At 39.3% G+C, this 21,918-nt stretch overlaps 1 protein-coding gene across 1 annotated transcript in view; it reads right to left on the minus strand.

Moving 5' to 3' along the window:
- Positions 1–2,927: 2,927 nt before the first annotated feature.
- The window catches only part of ST8SIA6 (ST8 alpha-N-acetyl-neuraminide alpha-2,8-sialyltransferase 6), a gene marked incomplete at its 5' end in the record, with an annotated part of 26,586 nt that continues 7,595 nt past the window's right edge, over positions 2,928–21,918 (minus strand). Inside the window, 5 exons of the mRNA XM_010020494.1 lie at positions 2,928–3,210; positions 7,486–7,958; positions 10,900–10,992; positions 12,201–12,313; positions 14,583–14,727. Of these exons, the coding sequence (XP_010018796.1) occupies positions 7,490–7,958; positions 10,900–10,992; positions 12,201–12,313; positions 14,583–14,727 (820 nt within the window). The remainder of the gene's footprint in view (positions 3,211–7,485; positions 7,959–10,899; positions 10,993–12,200; positions 12,314–14,582; positions 14,728–21,918) is intronic.

A 21,918-nucleotide genomic window follows, 5' to 3' on the forward strand; every position in this document is an offset into this window, starting at 1 on the left:
ATAAAGCCAAGTGCAAGGTCTGCACTCCTGTGAAGTGGATGCTACTAGCATCTCATAGGAACTTCATGTCTGGAGCAAGGCCTGAGAAACCTACATTAAAAACAGGTTCTTAATCTAAAGTCTAATAAAACATATTTTCATTCTATGAGGAGCTAAGAGTATTGGTGGGAAAGGGTAGGAAAGGTTAACAATTCCTCCACGCATTTCTTGTTAGTCCTGCGCTCCACACAAATCACTGAGAGCTTTGAGAGCACAGAGATTCAGGGCCTCAGGTCAATGACAAGTTTAAACAGTGCTAAAAAGTCATAGTGTCTGTCCATGCTACAGAGCTTCCTGTTTGCTCTCATTTGTGAGTGCTACATCACACTCCTTCAATTAAGACCTCTTTCCATTAAGGAAATTAGAATAGTTTCCTTCTTTGGCTAAACTTCTTTTAAAAAGTACTCCAGTAACCTTTCCAGCAACTAGTACATGTGTGTTATTTATAACATAGCTGCACAGAAATGGTCCAGACACACAACTTCATGGTGTGTCATGGTATGCTGTATACATTTATATGAGATAACAAAAGACACTTAAAACTAACAAACAAATGCTATTGAAAGAAGTTGCTTCTCCACTGCAATTACATTTCATTTTCTCCTCTCCACATCTTGTGCTTACACACAAACAGGTTTTGCCACTTCAGCCACTGAGTAGTTCATTGAATTTAATCTGAGCAATGAATGATACCCTTTGCATCACCTCTACATGCACACAAAGCACTTGCTATTGTTCTGGATACAATGAAGGATCCTCAGTCTCTAAAAGATGTATGAATTTTTCCAAGTCAAACCATGTAGCTTCTACACAGCCATCTCATTGCACTGTGCTAGACTGGAACAAGTCACAGTCCTTGCCTGGACAGAGGTGCATCTTTGTCTCTCTGGATAAAATACAATGTGGTTCTCCTCAACCTGTTTGCATCACCCAGAGAACAACTATGTCATATTGCACAGCTTCCAACTACCAACACTCTGGGATAGTCTGTGTGCGCGATTTATGGTATAGGAGGAGCATTTTTGGGAGCACATTTATTTTTGATCTACAACTAGGACTTGCAGTAGGCAATCACCCCTAACACTCATAACATGGATGTAGGGTCTTGCAGCAGCCAGCTCTCTGCACATGAGCAGCAGATGCCTATTGCCAGAATTTGGCACAAATTTCACTGCTGGTGACGACAAAATGTGGATGTGTGGTGCTGGAACCATAACAGATCACAGTAAATCAAACCCTTGTGCTCGCCTCTTTCAGTCACCAGCTGGTAACACAGATGTACTCATCAACTGTGTTTCTGTTAAGAGCCCTACTGATATTCAGAGGTCCACTCATGTATTAGTGGTGTCATTCAATGCCCCAAAGCACTACCTACTTTTTAAAAACCTTATTTTAAAAAATCTACTTTATTGCTGGTGTATACAGCCAGGAACTATGGACACTTCTGCTTGGGTAGGAGTAGTATTGGATTCTGATATCATTACCTTGGAAATGGATCAAGATGCTTAATGTGCCTCAGCTAAGAGACCTGGACCCATACCGATTGATTCTAATACTTTCAGAATTATTTATGTGATTACAAAACTGCTGCAAGGTAAGCCTGCAAATATTACAGTATAGAAATGCTCTTGCGAAGTATCAGTTTAAAACATTTTTTAACCTTATTTTATAAGGTTTGATTCATCTAAATAGGATTTTTCTTTGCAGATACAATCCTCAATGAGTGGAATATTGAATGCTCTTTAAATCACTTGATTGGGGAATTACTGCTACAGTGGCAAAACGAGTTTTAGTAAACATTTGACAGTATCTGTAAAAAGCAGCAGGACACTATATTTGAATTGATCTTTCAAGACTCTCAGAAAAGCTACTGAAACTGAGCTTACAGTAGCTGTTCTTACAATTTCTTGTTTGGTTGGGGTTTTTTTCTGCAGGAAAACAAGCAATAACATACAAGCAGCCATAGCTAGGGCAACAACTGCTCATGGTAGCTCCTGTAAATGTTAATGTGATTCTTTCCACTGGGCTGATATTTCACTTTCTCTAGTTGCAGGATGTTGCTCCCCGGGTATTCTTGGACCATCTGGAAACTTAAAGCACAAGAACTGCATTGGTTTTAAATTAAGAGACTGTAGGATCTCTCCTCATATGTTCTGGTATAGGAGAAGAGCTTGGGGTTGACTGTAAAAGCAACATTCTTCTAATAATGCTTAATGCAGTTTCCTTATCTGTAGGTCACATACTGGTCCAAGCTATGCTGGGTGAAAAAGAAGTAGAAGAAATGATAGGTTTGGTACCTATCATTTTTCTAATGAATGGTCCATCTCATATGTCAGCCGAGATACAGAGCTGGGATTGCAGGAATGTGTGCAAAGGCATGTCCTACCAAGACTCTGGGGACTGCAGCATGGAACCTAGTTCATTTTTCTCATTTGCAGTTGAACTGGACCTTAGATAAAAACACAAGCAAGAAGACGGGTTTAAAAACAATTATACAGCTCTGGTCCTTCAAACACTTGTTCACAAAATTAACATCACTCACATGAGTGATCTCATTAAAGCCACAGCATTATCTATTGCCCACAAAATGAAAGCCCATAAACCACTTGACTATCTCCAACCTGGGGGATTTTTGAATCTGTGCACCCTGGAACAAGCTGAGAATGACATGGCTCAGAATTAATTACTCCACTGTAAGTCTTCTCATCACCTTTCTCATGTAGACAAATGCTAGTGTTTATAGGATCAAGTTCTTAATTGAAAATTTCCACTGCCAACTGATGCAGCTACCATACAGAGACTATTGCCTGTATTACATGATACTAACAAAACCAGAGATCTCACGTAAAAATATTTTAATATCCTTTAAGAAGCAAAACATGATGAAGGTCACATATTGCCACCATCCTGAGGTTGTGCTTTGCTGCAATTAAACCAATAGGCAGGATTTTCAGAATTTCCCAAATAAATGTTAGTTTGTATTTAAAAAAAAAAAGATTACTCAGAATTCAGAAATGTAGCAGTTGCTGCGTGAAAAAAACACTTCCTTTTCTCAAGTGTAAAATGTTTCTCTATTGTAATAACGCAGCTTAAATCACAAAAATCACATCAGCTCAAATCCAACACTGAACTGCTGAGATACACACAAATTGTCTCCTTAGGATCATCACCCTGAAATTAAAACAATAAAATATGTTATTGATATTTCTTGTACAGCAGGAAAATAGCTTACTATATTCAAAATAAGCTAAGAGCTTAGTCTTCTCCGTGTGCCTTTCATCTTCGGCATCTGCTTTTTCATCCTTATTTCGGACTGGGAGTCTGTGACATTTATTATACAGCACCACAGGCTCACGAAATTCTCCTGGGTAAGCTGGACTGCTAGTGCCCGATTTAGCTTTAGTATCTGCTCTTTCTAAAGGAGCACTTCTTCATTAGAAGACCCCCAGAGCTGTTCACTCTTATCCCACCTGCACCACCCTTTTCAGACTTCCTAAGATAACCAAGGCTGGCTCTAACCAGTATCTTCATGGGACGCTTCCACTGTTAATCTATGGATATGTTCTAAATTCATTACCTTAGTCTTATTTGAAATAGCTAGAGATTGAATTATTCTGTTTCTTCAACAGGCTAGTTCTGCTGTACAAAACCAAACCCTTCTAGATCTCTAAATATTTTTTCATTTGATTTCAAAACTAATATAAATTCAAATTTGCTTTAATCTATATTTTTCTACTCTGGTGGATTGTAACTAAACCAGAAGCAACTTATCTCCACTTGTTGCATTACTGACATTACTCTTAACACTTAAAATCAGCTAGTGGCAAAAGTACGTGCTTAAAAGCTATACTGCATGGGCACTACAGCAGAAGACCTTTCTTTCAATGTTGTATACATCTAATAATTTCATGCTGGATAATATTTGCCCAAGTTAAGGACAAGCTGAAATTTGGCTGCCTGATAGGAACCCAGAGGTGTCCTAATTTTTAAAATGTGGTATCATTTTTCTCAAGGTAATTAAAAATTAACTGTAGGGCAGTTCATATTTCTCTAGCTACACTGAGACACCACAAGCACAAAAGAATTTCAGCAGAATTTCAGCTCATGCTGGCATCCTACTGTTACATAGATGGGTTATTTATAACAATTATATTTATAAATGGGTTATTTCTAACAGTATTTATCACTTATTTGGATTGCAGCAACTTTCAAGATTAAAAAAGATAACATGCTGACAGAGTTTGGAACAAAATGATTCTCTTTGATGTTAATTCCCGAGGAATTAAGCAGGCAGCCCCCTGCTTTACAGGATACTGCCATGCTAGCTCCAGCTTGAGTGGAGGGCTGCGCTGCTGCTCTGTCAGAAATAGCTGTCTTTTAATCATCTGGTTGGAATTAAAAAGCCCAGACCCAACTTTTACTTTCCAGGTAAGATACAAGCACACTCAGTCGAAGGTTCCGCAGTTCTCACTCCTTAACCACGACCACACCTCTGCTCAGCCTCTCCTCCTTCAGTCCTTCTGCTCAGACAATTGAACACTATTCTCCCAGGTTCAGTCAATCTCAGTTTCATTCTTTCTTTCCATGTTTTTTTTTTCTCTGTTGACTGACTCCTTTGAGCAGCTGCTTAATGTTACTGTGCTGTATGTCAAAGCAACACAAACTCATCTTCCCTGCTGTCTCTTTCTAGCAAACAGAAAGCTTGATGGATTCTTGGTCAGACAAAAATCTGCATTTTTACCAGGCTTCTGGGCAATCAGATTTTTGCCAGTTGGATTAATTTATCATCTGACAATTTTTCTAATCATGTTTTTCTATTTTTAAATACGAATCAGGCCATTTCCCCTCCTTGAACCTATGTTTACTTGAAGCTAATGACATGCCGTTCAGGCTTATCAGGTTAAACCAATGCTCAAACAAGACTTCCTTCAGCTGCAGGGCCATAGCAAAACTGATCTGGTAATGTAATACAAAATAATAAAGATCATTATTTTAATTACATTTCAAGATTCTGCTGATGTCTCATTTTCCATTTTACCATCTGTGATAGGTATGTATCTGCTTTACTGGAGGAGACGTACATATCTGTTGAGCACAATTGTAGAGGGGCAGGCGCTGATATGAAGGCAAATAGAGTTCCCACGCTGTTCAGCACCACCTCTACAGGACTCCCATCCAACCATAAAGGTTCACCTTTACAATGGCAAGGATGGTGTTTAGGAGTGATAATATCAAAATGATTCATTGGGATGCAGTTATGCTCTCCCTGTGCTGTTCCAGAACCTGCTACCTGCTTGCAATATAGGTGCTTGCAGCAGAGCAGCTTCCTTCACTTCCTATTTATAGCAGCAAACTTTCATGTTCTACTAATGGGTCTGCCTGAGACTTCTGTGGGCACCCAGTGGTGGAAGGAATCTTCTTTAGCTACCCACTAACAGGGAAGAGCACAGAGCAGGGAGAACATAAAAGGGAAATTGAAAAGAGAAAGGAGATTGTTCAATTTTTAGAAAAGGTCATCTTCAGTGAAATATACTCATTATAGAATTTCAATTATCTCTAATAGCTGATAATAGCAGCAGAATGGTAGCTCATACCGAAAGCATTTAATTCCTTTGGTTTTAAACGACTAACTTCTCTTTGTAAATACAAATGTAAATTAGGGCAGCACATCTTACCCTTCTGGTAGTTTTTTTCTTTTGCAAATTTGGCAACAGAAGTGATTTTCAGTCTGTCAAGCATGGATAGCATTTAATTAAACCATACAGATGCTTAAACATTTTTGTGGCTTCTATCTGCTTCTCCCTAGATGAAATATTCCTAAAGAGCTGCCTTGCATTTCCTTAGCTGGTGTAGTTATTACAATTAAAATTGCATGGTATATCTTCAGACATTTACATTACAGTAAGAATAAATACAATGGAAACTGCAGGGTATAAACAGCTTAGCCACTAGGAAAAAATGCATTATGTATTTCTTAACCTTTTCAGTATGCTGCAACTTTTCACAAGAGAAAAAGCATACCTTAGCCACGTGAAACTGCATACATACACACCTCCTCCTAGGCAATCTCCTGTCACGGGCTAGGAGAGCGGATTCACTAGATTACTTCAAGGTCTCTTTTCACGTGTTTTATGTTATTCTAATGATGTATGAAAGCCGTTTATTCTTCAAATAAAACTGAAACTGAATACAACTGTTCCTTCTTGGTACTAGCAATCTGCTAATTTAAAACTTAGCAGTGTCCGATGATGAACCAAGTGTGAATGTATCTTTGATAGCATGTTTTCTAAACACCATCAAAGGATATTTTCAAATACATTTCAGAACATAGCCAGAAGAAAAGCCCTTAGCTTTTGAACTTAAAATTCCTGGCCTGAATAAGAGGATGCTATTTTAATTTATTTAACTTGAGATAGAGTTGTGAGATTACATCAGTCCAATTAAAGCATATTGTATACAACAGTAATTCTACCATACATTTCACTTACTGTTACATTAATTTGAATCCCCTGGAAAAATACAGTTCTGTAAAAGACACATCTGACAACAGTATTGTGAGCTGGAATTTGAGTTAGCTTAAAAGAGGGAAGTCTTCATACAAGTTGGCCTTATTTTGTGAACTGGGCAAATTAAGATTGAAAACATGTAGACAAATATTTTCAAAGTAATCTGTACACAGCAAACTGGTTTAAGGTCAGAGTCCAGACTCTGGGCTGCCTTTCTCTGAGGCAATACACAGAGACCCAAGGGGGATGGGACAGTTAGAAAGAACAGAAGAAAGGGAATGACACTTCCTCCTATATCTGTAACTTCCAGATTCTGAGCTGCCTCGAGGTAAAATCCTCAGCAAGATCTGTTGTAGTATATGGCAGCTTCCTCACTGCTGTCCACAAGCTGTGCTGCACCCAGGGCTGTGAGAGCACACAGCTCTAAACTTATTTTTACCTAACAAGAGGGAACAAGGGTACATATGATGCATGGTACTCCTTCATGGGGCAATCTTAATCCTTACTTTGGCTTCTGTGTACATCTGGAAAGGCTATACCAGGATTAGGCATCTTCTTTTGTGAATTATGGTGTGTAATTGCCTTTAATAGAGCAATTCACAAAGGAGGCTGGTTCATGGGAACTGATCCCAAACCAGACACGGGTTGCTAAAGACACGTATCTGAGATAAGGAGACAGTACTGAATGACTAAATTATGGTTGTAATGTGTATCTAGCTATGCTCCCCACCTAAGTTTACAATTAGCAAACATTTCTCTACGCCATGGTACATTTATTCAGAAAACTACATACCTTTCACTTACTTACAAACACAACTTTCATTAAGTGTAAGGTAGAAATGTTTTTCTAAGGAGGAACAGACCCACAGTTCACAAAACAAGTTTTCCCTTGACACATTACTTAAATAAAGAGATTTTATGTGGTAAGAACGTGACCTACCTTTTTAGTCTGATTCACATTTACCAAACTGCAACTTCAAAATGCCTTTGCCATGAAGCTGAAGAATCTGGTTGTATTCTTTGGGCATTGCATGGAAACCTGGTTTAGGCAGCTGGTTGTCATAATAATGGTGGCTGATTGGCATCTTCTCCATGGATTTTGAGAAAGGCCAGAAGCCATAGAGCTTCACATTCTCACACAGCTCAAGAGCAGCACTAGTGATCATAAAACCAGATGACAACCGGTAGGCTTTCACACCCTTAGTTCTCCAGAACTGGGCAAGACTTTTCAGATAAGTGGGGTGAAAAAATATTGCCCTTTGGGTTGCTTTGAACTCTTGCAGAGTGTGATACACTTTAAAAGAAGTGGCTGTGTTGCTTCTGAAGGAAAACGCTGGCAATAAAAGCAAAGCATCTCCATAGACCGCAATGTTCTCCAGAAATTCAGCCTTCTTTTCATTTAGTTTGTTGTACCTGCAAAGTACAACATTTCAGGAAAAGACTGAATGGAATTTTGGAATACTTGCATAGTATGAACAGAGTTATGAACTCTGCTGCACCAGTTCAGCCTGTCTATACAGCCAATTTATACCAACCTGTTGCATATTGTCATATGTGCAGTAATGAAAATCTGTCTTTATTGTATAATAAGAACACATTCCATAGGATTGAATTGGCAACTGGGAGTTACTGAAGCAGATCAAATTCACTGCTAGTAAAACCAGGACTTGCTTAGAGAATTAATTAATTCAAGAAATGTCAAAGACGAATGGAAAAAAAAAAAAAAGTATTTATATTTCCTGTGTTTAAAAACACATGCACCATCTATTTTTATACTATGCACAGTATGATACATACTGCATGTGCTTGTGAAATGTGTTTCTTACATCAACAGGTATACAATACCTCTCTTCAAAACCTGGGTGTCTGCCCCATTTGGAAATACAAGTATGCACATGAGTAGTCTTGGAGTGTTAAATACTAGTGTGTGCTCAAGTTTCACAGGATCTTAGCTACTTTTGATACGCTTTTAAAATAGCTTAAAATATAAGCATATCTATTTATCTCCTTTAACTATAAAGGGAACAGATGGAGTTAGAGATCTAACTTCATAAATGAAGAGGATTTATTCTCAGATGCTTTGGTTCCCAATAACTAGCAAAGAGCCTTAGTTCTCACCATTGACTAATCCTCATGCTCCCAAATACTGAAGAGTGAACTTCCAGAGTTACCCAAGAAGCGATACAAGACACAAGGGGGTCACTCATCTAGTTTCCTCTATAGATCTGAGTTGTCTGAATCATCTGAATATAGGGCACTTTAAACCCCTTTAGGATTCAAAGAACTGAGTTCTTTTTTGTAGGTAGTTGTCTATCTGAGCAGTGTATTTTCACCTTCTAAGGACTACCAGAGCCCACTTTTCACAAATGGCTTCAAGCAGAAACTGGAAAAATTGGTTTAATTTCTCTTCACAACCTGAGTAGCTTCAAACCTTCTTGTTATGGAGCACTTCAAGACAGCGGACAGCAGCCACTGTCATTTCCATTCAAAACCCTCACAGAGGACTTGGCAGTTACCTCTTGCACAACTGAACTCCTGCAGAGTGATACAGTCCTTCTCAGCCTGAGGGGGGTTAAACTTACAGTTCTGCTTCCCAGAAAAGTGCCATTACCATCAGATTTTGAAACAAAATGAAGACTCAGGCCCTCCCTGTTGACCCCAGCCCCCTCTGCATGCAACAGCCACACAGCCAAAGCAAGCAAGAAACGCCTGAGCATATGACTGCAAAGTGTGGCTGAAGGATGAACTTCTGGACTTTACTTCAAGAATCTTCTCTATTTCTACTCAGTGTAAAGTACATAAAGAGCCTTCAGGACACAATTCAGATCTGTTCTTTCTTAGCTAGAAACCTGAACAACTCAACTTCATCTTGTTTTCTTTTCCAGCTCTGCACCTATGAGGTGCAGTGCAGCCCAGCTCCGTTAGGACACATAAGAACTGTGCTTCTCTCCCCGAAGAGAGTTCACCTACATCGTACACCCTTGACAGACACAATTCAAAAGCTGATTAACAATAGTAACAGCGGACTAACCCAGTACCCAAACACAGAATTAGAAATTAGAGTGAATAAAGTGACAATAGGTCTTTTGAGAGAAGAAAACAACTTAGTTCTGCTAAAGGGTGTCAAGTTGCTTCCTGCTCCTCCTTCAAAGGCATTTACAGTGTTCTCTCAGTATTTAGTTACTTTTTTAGATTTTTAAATCTTAAAAGTGCTCTCATAATCTCATTTCATCCTCACACAGATGTAGCTCCTATTTCCTTCAGTGCAACTGCTATGAACCTCGATGTGACTGCACTGGGCTAAAAAATGAGTGCAGCTGTGGCAGAACACATTGATCAAGCCCAGACAAATTACGCATCAGGTCAGTAGCCACCAATGATGCTGAGTCACTGGACAAAGTTTTTCTTCCTCATATTGTGCAGCCCTTCTAACATCAATGAGCTAAATCTATTTTTGGGGAAGCAATAATTCATCTTCATTTAACTCAAAAACACCTGGGTAAGCATCAAGGTAGTTAATATTGACTGCAAAAAATCAAATTCTATCCTTGAATCAATAACAAATATTTGTTAACCATTTCTATGCTCACTGTAATTTTCCCTTCTTCCTTCAAAGGAAAAAATAAAAAGCTCAGATGTTGTGTATTTGACAAATACAGCTATGACAGACAATAAGATAACAGTAAGATCAGTATGCAGTAAATAACATGCCACAGCAGTCATTTTCATAGATAAGCTGCAGTTCCAGCCTGCTGAAGATGTCAGATTAGTCAGCATGGCCTTATTAGATTTTCTTTTCATCAAGAAGGTGCAAAAAGAAGAAAAACTTTGCTGAGAAAAAAAGTGCGTGAGCAGCTTTTACATGATTGAGAAAATGGATTACAGAAATTGGGCCTCCATTGAGGAAATAGTCTTCATCAGAACAGCTTCTAAGCACATGGTACCTAAGAACATGTGCTTATAGTCCTACTGATAGAGTCAGACACACATTTCCAAGCTTTCCTGATTTACAGTTACAATTCCTTTCTTATGCTGGCAGTCATGAGGGTCATGGGGGGGAAAAGAAGAGGCTTGGGCTTGCAATCATCAGGTTTACTCTGTCAAACTGTGGACTGGTGCTAACCGAGGCACTTGCTAATGCGGGCATTGCTGACTCCTTCCTGCTCCAAAAAAGGCCAAGTTTAACAGAATTCCATTTACACTGGTACATATTTTACATGGAAACTAAGGCTTAATGAAGTAATCTGCATGCTCTGCTTTATATGCTGGTATCCCAATGGATTTCCAACAAAATCTAAATCATGTCGAACAATTACACAATATTGCACCAAAACAGATTTGCAGTAGTACTTACTTCTGAGCTATGATACTTGGATTAACAGTCACAAGGTTTGTTTTATTGCCAACATCTTTGCTAATGCTTCCCACGGTTGGAGGGAGGTTACACCTGAAATCGAGAAACATTTACTTAAACAGATGCACACCAGAAATGCTGTATAGTTAATATTTGCAAATTCCTCTGTTGTGCAATGGCACTTTCACGTCAGCTCCCAGGGATCTCTAAGCACTTTACAAATATTAAATAAGGCTTACAGCACTTCCAGTAAAAATATTTAATCTACTGTACAGATGGTTAAAATAGGGCACACAGAGCTCATTTTCACAAATCATCTCAGAAATCAGAGTGAAGTTAAAAATCCCACAAGGCGCCAGCCTATGAATGCCCTGTGTTAGCTGCTAAGATATAATTGCCCCTCTTGCTTAAACAATACATTTCTTCTGGAAGTCTTCTATAACGTCTTCTACAATAACAGTTGCATAACTTGACCAGTTGCAGAAACAGTGGTTTCTGTAAAAGGTAAAGAAAGCATTTTTTTAAATCCGTCAGTAAGTTTAGCATCTTACTATACCAATTTCCCATTTTTATAAAGGCAGTTACTGAACTGGAAAGGGTTTTTTTCCTGTTTTGCTTTGTTTTGGTTTGGGGTTTTTAATTTGAAAAGCCCAAATATTAATCAAAAGTAGGAAAGGAAACAAAATCCAGCAGATTGAGTGATTGGACATCACTGAGAGAACCGGCACACTGTTACTCTGTTCCTTTGCATGAACTACAAAGCGTGAGTCACATATAGAGAGAGTGCACCAAATTACCTCTGAGTGTGCCTGGTTTTCTCCAAAATCTATACACAGGGAGGCAAAAAAACCTACTTCAATTAGATGCCTAAATTTTTAGATGGTTAACAGAAGGTGAGACAAATATTGGGGAGTTAAATAACTGTATTAGTGAGCCAATATAAGGTTGTTGTTTAACAAAGGGTATGTAAACCCTTTGTTAAACCAAAGGTAAAGGTAAACATGTGACATTTAATGCCAGTCTTATTTCAGCTTCAGGGTTTTCTTTATTCGCTTACCTTGATAAAAAAAAAATCCTATCTTTGCAATCACAGATCATACACGTACCCCTATAGAGTCCTCTCTTTACTTAAGAAGCAGTGTTCTGAAATCTACAAAGCATAAGGAGTATCCTTAGGGAGGCAGAAATAAAGAACTGGCAAGATCCTTCCTCCTTGCTACAAACTGGCACTGGCATGCTTTCAAGCCTGCCAAGTTTTCAGAAACACTGGACACACTTCAGTGAGAAGAAGCAGCTCTTACCTAAACACAAAGTCAGAATGATCGATCTCAGCTCCACAGCTGGAATTTTTCAGAATGCCTCCATTTCCAACCACGGCACAGGTCTTGAAGGGATAGGCTGAAAGGGGAGAGGACTGCAAACAAATAAAAAGACACAGCCAATGCCTTACAAATCTTGTGATTGTTTCTTTGCACCTTTAGTCATTTGTCCTTGTAGGTTTAATCCGGTAAATCCCAGTGAAAGCATTCACCATTGAGCACACAGGGTTGCCAAGCCTGGATAGCCAAGAGCCAAAAATAGGCACTGACAGACTGAGAAGTGCTACTTCTGTCGTCAGAACTTTGGGGGAATAACACAGGATTGTTAAACCAGATTAATATCTTTAAAGACACTTAACACAAAAATCATTTAGTAGTGGACTGAATGCTTTACAAGCTAAGGACCTAACTTGTACTGGAGACAGTCTAAATTTACCCGTTCTCCTTTGCACTGTAACAGACTGGGAGTTGTCACATAGTCACTCACTTTATCAGCTAACAGAAGGTAACTTTGTAAATGCTCATTACTTTGTCATCACACAATTACATTTGATGTAAAATAACCAGTTAGGGGAACCTGAAGATGCTGTTCAGGACAGTCATGTGCCCTGGCTTAACTCGTGGCAAATGTGATAGCTAACTGAAGAAGTTACTGTTTCTGGCTGTTCATCCTCTATTCCTCTCCTTGTTGGAGGTTGCAGTCTTGCAGGGGGGAAGCTGAATGACAGTTAAGTGCATCCACTTGTGAACAGCACAGATCACAACCTAGCAAATGAATGTAAATTGTTGGCTATTTCATTTGGCATTAATATTGTTGGCTGTTATCCCAGGGTCTCAGAAACATCTCATCTATCTCGTTCAGCCTCTCCTGCTGTGGAAGCACTGACATTCAACAGAGAGGCCAACAGCTGGGCTACTTCCACTGCATGTCCTGGGTTCAGCTGTAGCAGCCAAGAAACTGAACTCACTTGTAAGACTGAGTAAAAATTTGCTTGCACAAAGCATTATCTTTCCTCCTTCTCTCAGCAGCTTAGCAAAAGAGAATCAGGAAGTGACACTGTTATGAACAGCGCAAGAAGTGTGCGGAAAGTGGCAGACATCAACAACATGTTCAAATATTTTGTTCAATTCTGAAAAGTCAGTAGGAGAAAACAAAGGCCAGAGAACTCTGGCTAACTTAGCAAGTATACGTTCAGGTAAAACATGCTACTTTTTTCTTTCACTCAGTTTAAATTTGGAACCCCTGTTCCCTCTATTGCAATGAAGGTTTTAGTGATTCACAGCAGCATTTAGAAAGGACTAGACTCATGGTAGCTGGAATCTCACAAACCCACAATGCCAGAGATGGGTAAGAAGGCTCCCATGTGCTCTTACTTATTAGAAATTAAGTACATGTCTGTGCCCCTGTTTGTCTGGTTTCCAGATCTCATATGTCTACTGTAAATCCCGATATACAAAACTGGATTCCTTTGCTCAACCTGTGTTTCTGGCTGCAAAGGCTCCACCCCAGTGGGCAACAAAGCTGGTGAAAGGGCTGGAAGGAATGTCCTATGACGAGCCGTTAAGGACTTTGGGCTCCTCTAGTTTGGAGAAAAGGAGGCTGGGGGCAACCTCTTTGCTCTCTACAGCTTCCTGAGGATGGGATGTGGAGAGGGAGGTGCTGATCTCCTCTCCCTGGTATTCAGTGATAGGACACGTGGGAATGGTTCAAAGCTGCACCAGGGAGGTTTCAACTGGGCATTAGGAAGCATTTCTTTACCAAGAGGGTAGTCAAACACTGCAACAGTCTCCCTAGAGAGGTGGTCAATGCCTGAAGCCTGCCAGTGGTTGAGAGACATTTGAACAATCCCTTAACAGCATGCTTTAAATTGGTCAGCCCTGAATTGGTCAGGCAGTTGGACTACACGCTTTTTGTAGGTCCCTTCCAACTGAAATAGTCTGTTCTATATCAGGTTTACCACGAAAATAGCTTTCCTAAGTTATATGCCCAAGCCTGCACCAGAAATGGCATGGGAATACGAGGAATATGAAATGTTGTTCCAGACTGAAATACCTTTGAAAACGGGAATGAGAAAAGCAAGGCAAACATGCTCAGAGTATTCACTCCTGAATTCAGCTGGCTGCCAAATCAGGATGCAACTTGTGTTCTTTAGCAACTCTGCCTACAATCTGATCTATGGTACCCTGTCCATGCCTCCACCACTGCAGAAGGCAGTTAAAAAATAGGTCTTACGAGGTGAATGAATAAGTGTATACAGGGGGTGAAGGGTCTCTTCCAGTGGAATCAAAGAAAGCAGCTCATTTACTAACCTAAAATATATATGATACTGCAATTACAATAACAGGTAAAGATACAGTTCTTACCACAGGCAGCATCTTAAAAATGTCCTCTGTAATGAGGATGGTCTTTTTACTGTCCACTTCATAACTCATGTTACTTCCCAGTGGGCTGTTGTTTTGAGAAGCAATAAAATTGTGAACTGCATCACAGCAGGAAGCTAATTCTGACCTGCAAAAAACCCAAACAAAACCTGCTCAAAGACAGGCAAATAAGCAGGAAAATGGTGGTAGAGAAGTAGGTCAATGAAAACCAGTTCTAATTAACTAAGCAACAAAAGGCTATATGAACTCTTGACTTGCTTTTTAAAGCAAGTCCATTTTCACAGCAAACATTCAGAAATAATCAGACCAAGAACCCCTTCTCTTATCCTATTTTTATCTCTTGGTCTCCCTTTCCCATCCAGAAAAAGTTGTAATTCGTCTTCTCCTTACTATTAATCACTTCAGCCCTCAAAGAATTAACAATGTGACTTCTGTCCACATAGAATGAGTGACTGTAAGAAACTAGAAGGCTGAAGAAAGAAAGAACCAAGCAGATTAAAGGAATGGTGATGGGAAGTATTGGCTATATTACTTAGTGAACAGTTAGATGGTCACAGGCCAATTAATTAATAGTTCATTTCCACACCTGTTCAGCACAGTTTTCCTGTGCACAGTATCCCAGATGTTAAATAAATTACATCACAACTTACAAACAAAGAAGATGGGTATCTTTGTGGTAGAGACAGAGGGCCTAGCTGCTCTCCAAAACACGCAGCAGAAGTCTTTAAATGGGTAAGGCTTCAAGGGAATCACTCAAATTTTATGTAGGAGTGAAGGCTATCACCCATCTTACGACTCCTGTTACCTCCAAACTTATAAAAATATTATGTGTGCAAACATTTTTTATTATTAACAGTGAAATGCAATGAAAAGTCTCATCAGACCTTTGAAATCGGACATGAAATGCTGTAATTCATTTTGCTTCAGGGAACAATGTTCTCTCTGCTGCTGCTGGATCCAATTTTCAGACACTAAGGCTGAAATATTCATGGCCAGACATTATCTATCAATCATTAGGACATTAGGAGAGATACTAAGAGAACTACTAACCATTTAGAGAAGGAAATTCACTGATAACGTAATTGCTTGGAACTTTGAAGAAGATAACACAGCAGGGAATTCTGTCCTAACACTGAAGGTTAAATGAGAATTAAAAAAAAAAAAAAAAAAAAAAAAAAAAAATAATTTAAAAAAAAAAAAAAAAAAAGATATATTTACAGTTGGAGCCAGCAGAATAGAAAAGGTTTGTTTCACACTTTTTCAGTAAGGCAAACCAAATCATTGGAACTACTTAAACAATACAGGCCAAATTCTGTGTGAAAGTAAGCTGACTTTAATAGGGCAAGACACAGCTAAGAGAAGTTGCTTCATTTATCAACAATGCACACAGAGCAAATATTCTAATAATAATATAATTCTATTTCTGATGGAGATAAGGCATAGTCCAGCACATGCAAGAACCCAAGGATTATGTTTTCTGGAAGACAGGGAAGAGAACAAACAGGTCTGTGATAACTCTCAATCTTACTTCTCTCGAAATAATGGTCAAAAACGGAGGAAATAAAAGGCAGGAAGGTTGGTTTGATTGATTCATACATAAAACACCAAATGAAAGACTACCATTTCAGTTGTCAAACCGCTTACTGTACATATTAACCCATTTTGAATACTGAGCTCTGAAACTCCTCAAAGTTCCCAGATGCATGAGGAACACTGGCAATGACTGAGTGCTGGGATGACACAGATCTGAAATAATCATACTAGGAGAGTTACCAGGAAATGTTAAAAGGAAATACAGCTCCTGAGAGAAGAAACAGTAGAGTTCAGATTTCCACAAGCCATATTCAGCTCTACTCCATGAACATAGTAATTCCCACCATCTTCCTCAAAGCTTTAATGAGCAGGGCAGGTCTGTGGTCAATGAAAACCACTAGGTACAAAGGCAATCACACAGAGATGAGGAATCACACACCCCATAATTTTTGATTTCTTTAAATTTTTTCTTAAAGCTAAAAGTAGCTAAAAGGCCTAAGTATTATGTGTCAACTACAGGAGGTTCAGAAGAGAAGGAATAATGCCAAAATGTTCTTGCCCAGCTTTAGTTCTGTGTGTGATGGCAACCAGAATCTGAAAAAGCAAACTGATGACAGATAACAGTCATTAATACAGATCATGTGGGTTTGCTTTTTATTACTCATTCCACAAGAATGAGTTCTTCAATAAAACCAGAAACAGTCTGGAAGAAAAATGGATATCAGAATTAATAAGAAAGTAATTCTTTAAATTAATATTATGGATCCACCGCAGAAGTAAAACAGCCAGGCTAGTTCAGCAACACAGTGAAAACAAGAGAATACATACTGATTAATGATACATATTCTGATCTTATCTAAGAGCATACTCGCTAAAAATTTGGAGGTAACAATAGAAACCTCCTACTTAGATCAAATCATGACACAGAATCCCACTGTATCCAAGCAGTCACGTACAGAACTGAAGCAGGAAACATGTAACCTTCAGAAAGCAATACCCACTGGCAATATATTTAGCTGTCTGTTTGTATGGGATTTTGTACATATGGTATGTCTACAACTGACAGCAAACAATAATGAAGGGGTAGAGACAAGACAGTTCAAGCAATCTGCTACTGCAATCGTCATCACAGTATTAATGTCATACGTGGTCTCTGTCATGAGATAATGACACCCTAAAGTGCATGTACGTCATGAGATTAAGACATGTATTGTACAAGTTCAGAGGAAAACCAAAAAGCTAATCAGAGGGCTGGAGCGCTCCTACTACTATGGAGGCAGGCTGAGAGATTTGGGCTTGTTCAGCCTGGAGAAGAGAAGGCTCCAGGAGACCTTAGAGAAACCTTTCAGTAACTAAAGGGGGCCTGCAAGAAGTCTAGAGAGGAACTTTTTACAAGAGCCGCTAGTGATAGGACAAGGGGGAATGGCTTTAAACTGACACAAGGTAGATTTAGATTAGCTATTAGGAAAAAATTCTTTACTGTGAGGGTGTTCAGGCGCTGGCATAGGTTGGCCAGAGAAGCTGGGGCTGCCCCATCCCTGGCAGGGATGGGGCCAGGTTGGATGGGGCTTTGAACAATCTGGTCTACTGTGAGGTGTCCCTGTCCGTGGTAGGGATGTTGGAACTAAATAATGTTTAAGAGCCATTCCAACCCCAACCATTCCATGCTTCTATATAGTCCACTCCAGTTGAAGTCAAAAAGTATCTGCAGGATCTAAATATGCTGATGTAGTTTCTTTGCAGCTCCTGTAGTAGCTCTGTAGCCAAGAAGCATTTTAGCTGGTTCAGTGCTCATGTACAGGCTGCACGTGCCTGCTGACAAGACACAGTGTGAACACACCCACAAGAGATTACAAGCATCTCAACATCTTGAACCAGCCATAATGGCTAAAGCAGTCAGTGGTTAATATAGGGCTAGCAGTTTCTCAGCTGGTCCAAAAGCCAGAACTGCTCTAATCCTGAATGAAATGGGAAGAATCTAGAAGGGTGAAATCTGTCTTTATGGAACAAACTTCTGCAGAGTTTAAAAAATCCCCTCTCCTCCAAACTACTGATACAAGCACCAAGACGACCTTTGATTCATCCTTCTGCAGTAAGTAGGATTCTTTTTCAGAACACATTCTTTAATTAGAAATGCTTAGCTAAAGTAATTTTGGTTTAGATTTTTAAAAATCTAAAGTATTCCAAGCAATGGAAGTCCGTGAATTACTAATAACCAGATAAAGTCTATGCTTGACTAATAGCTTGTATTAATAGTTCACCTAACTTAGGTGTTTGTAACCATTAGCTCATGTGAGCTATTGTACTGTACATGTGAAAAAAACAAGGACTTTGAGGTTTCATGAAGAGACTGTCTTGTCAGTACAGAGAAGAACCCACAAAAAATTCCACTGTATAACAGCAAGATTTCAAGGGTGTGACTACAAATAACGAGACTACCTTTTATGTATGCCACTGCTGTAAAATCTTATAATGAGCAAGCAATTATCTTAATGTACTGCACTGTGGACTCTAGACAGCGATATGGGTCAGGTAGGCTCTTGTCAATCCAAGTCAACAGCATCACAGTGCAATGAGGCATATTATGACATATTCCAATCTTTTAGAAAAGAGTGGTTAAATCTGGTGTCTGAAACAGAATGTGTTGAAGGAAAATGCTACTCTGACAGCTCTTGAACTGTTTATAAATGAAGTAACACCATAAATGTCTAGAACAATGAAAGATAACAGGGTTGAATCTGAAATCAAGACTGAATATGTAAAAAGTGTAATAAAATTTCCAAACCAAAGACTGTTTAAAGAGTCCGCCATGAAGACATAATTAACTCAGTCTGATTCTAAATTAAGTTCCTCCCATAGGAATCCTCCAACCTTCAGGAAGTATATAGTCTGTAGAGCAATTAAAAATTCAACCATTTCTCCAAACTGTCCCCAATTATTATCTCTCAACCCACTCTATTTTTAATCCTGAAACAGAAATGTGTCTCTGAATATATATTCCTGATTTTACGTATGATCTGTTAAATCTACGGAGCAAATGTACTCTTAAATCACACTGTAATCTCAGAGTTCCACGTATTTTCTTGTATACTCCAATGGAAGATTTCAGAGAGTACAGTGGAATTATCGATCTGTTTAGTGTTAGGAAAGCTATTGATTATGCAGTCATGTAAGCTTATGAAAGCATGAATTGACCTTGCAGGGTATTTTATTTGTATTTCAACTGTGGTTCACTGCAGTACACAGATGTGAGCAGCACTGTTATTTATACACTACAGTATAGCACACTACAAATTAATCTCTTCAAGAAGGAGTGCGATTTTATAATCTGCAGGAATGTTTAACACACACTTTTCAGAAGAGATATTAAAGTGAGAAAAGGGTAATAGAGGTCAAGTGCAATAAAAAGCAGGAGGGAAATTACAGGGCTAGGAAAATGGGTTGATCTTTTAACTATTCTTTTCAAGATCCAGGGTTTTGTTTTTGTTTTTGTTTTTGTTTTTTTTTTTTTTTTTAAGTAGTATTGTGATCATTTAAAAAAAGTTTAAAATAGTTTGGTGGGGTGGAGCAGTGTGCCAGCTAAACTGCAGGAATTTCCTTCTCCCTTCATCATCAGATGCAAATAAGGTTTGTCAGGATGGTATTTCTGTGGGCAGAGGGGCCATTATCCACAGCTCACACAGGGCTATTTCAGCCTGATATCACTCCTGAAGAACTGTTACACTGCTTTGCCAGGCTCCAAGCTCAGCGAGATAGCACAGAAACACAATGCGGAGAGGCTTCACTGAAACACAGCATCTGCTTAGCCTTTTTCCATAGCCTCCTTCCCTCCCTCCACAGCAATTTTGAGAGCTGTTGTAGCTATTTCTTAGCTTCCAGCAAAAACAGGAGTTGTAACCATTTGGAAAACCTGCAGATTATTTGCCACCATGGGCGTATAGCCCAAATGAGAATAAATCAAGCTTAGAAATCTGTAAAGCAAAGGGATGTGGAGGTGTAAAAAAAACCATTACAGCTTGCACCTAATTGGGCTCTGTAATTTGTTGCACTAATGAAACATTTAAGCGGAAAAACCTTTGAAGAATACTAATATAATAATTAATATTCAGGTTACCTAGGGAACCTGAGACTCCACTGACTGTAGCTAGAAGAGTCTTTGCAGAGGAAGCTACCCAGCACAGCTTTTTTTCCTGGAGCATTAAGAATGACACTTCCAGGCAGCTGTGAGATTATTTCCCCTCGCTTTCCAAGTTTCTACCAATCCTCTCTTATAACCAACAGACCTGAGGACTTGCTTTGTCTAAACCAAGTTAAGGCTGATGTAAATCTGAAAAGGGAAGAATAATTTGGGTGGGCTTAGAAACAAAGAGGTAATGGGGAGATGCTTGATGATTGTAGAGCCCTAAAGAAGAAGAGAAATATATAAAAAAAATAAAAATAAAAAAAAAAAGAGAAGCAGAGCTGAATTTCATAAAGGAATGGTCTGAATAAAAAACACTTAAATAATTCTCTATATGTTAGTAGCAGTAAACACTGGAGAAGGTTTTCCCTATAATCACTAAATCCCTAAATTAGTAGGATGCCATGTGTTCTGTTCTGTCAGCTTGTGTTGTTAGATAAAACCTCTTTAGCAATGGCTGACAAACACTACTGTGGGGCACAATAAATCTTGACTAGGACTGCAAGAGCAATGAACCGAGTGCTCATACTTTCTCCTCTGAGGGCAACCCAAATCTGGCAGTGCTGATGTCAGCATTACTGATACTGAAATAAGTGAGGGCCAGGAGCCTGGCTCCCTGACAGAGGCCAGAGGGGGGGGGGAAAAAAAAAAAAAAAAAAAAAAATCAACCAGAGAAGAGTGACTGGATATGGGAGGTACTGAAGGGAAAATCATGGCTTGTACTTGCTTCATGACTCTTCTTGATTTTGAGAAACGCATGGCTAAATGTTATATAGCTGTCAAGAACCACTGACCACTGCCAGATACAGCAACCCAGCCAAGTGCATGTGAGCCTGAACAGCAGAGCAGCTTTAGAGGAAACCATTTGGAAAAGGAAAAGGGCAGCTCTCTGCCAACAAATGTACACAGTTTGCACAGCTGCATGGCAAGGCTGAGCTAGGTAGAAGAGGGTCAACCTGGAATTGTGCACTCTATGCTGGTAAAAGCACTGTGGTTTGCGCCACACATGGCTGTCAGCTGTAACCCTTCTGGCAGATACAAAGACAAATATTTCTTTCCTGCATTGCAGTTCTAATTTATATTCTTTTATTTGTCCTGGATCTGCTGGGAGTGTGGCTTACAAAGAGAATCAATGTGTACTCATTGGCACACAGTGCTGTCTTCGAGGAACATAAGAGTTACTGGCTCAGATCGTATATTCCTTCACTCTACCAGTATGACGGTAGCCAACAGCAAAGGCTGTTAGAAAACAACAAGAAAGGTTCTCTGAAAAATTCACTACCCCACAGGAAGCTGCTTTTGAACCTTATTAATTAGAGGTTAGTTTATGCCCTGAAGCAGAAGATATTAAATCCCTTATAAATATGCATGCCTGTTCTTCAGAACTTCAGGGTAATACAGAGATGTCATACAACTGACACCACACCTGCGAAGCATGTAAGCGTTCGCTCCATTTAACACATGGTCAAACAGGGAAAGAAGTCAAGCAGCTTATCTTCAGTCTAGTCAGTAGACAGACTTCTGGTGGCACTGGCAGGTGAGTAGTATGACACAGGCAGCTTCAAGCTCTGCTTCTAGAGGTGGCTAGCCATAATACCCAAATCC

The sequence above is a fragment of the Nestor notabilis genome, unplaced genomic scaffold (genome assembly GCF_000696875.1).
Source record: "Nestor notabilis isolate BGI_N333 unplaced genomic scaffold, ASM69687v1 scaffold15028, whole genome shotgun sequence".
Taxonomy (NCBI): domain Eukaryota; kingdom Metazoa; phylum Chordata; class Aves; order Psittaciformes; family Psittacidae; genus Nestor; species Nestor notabilis.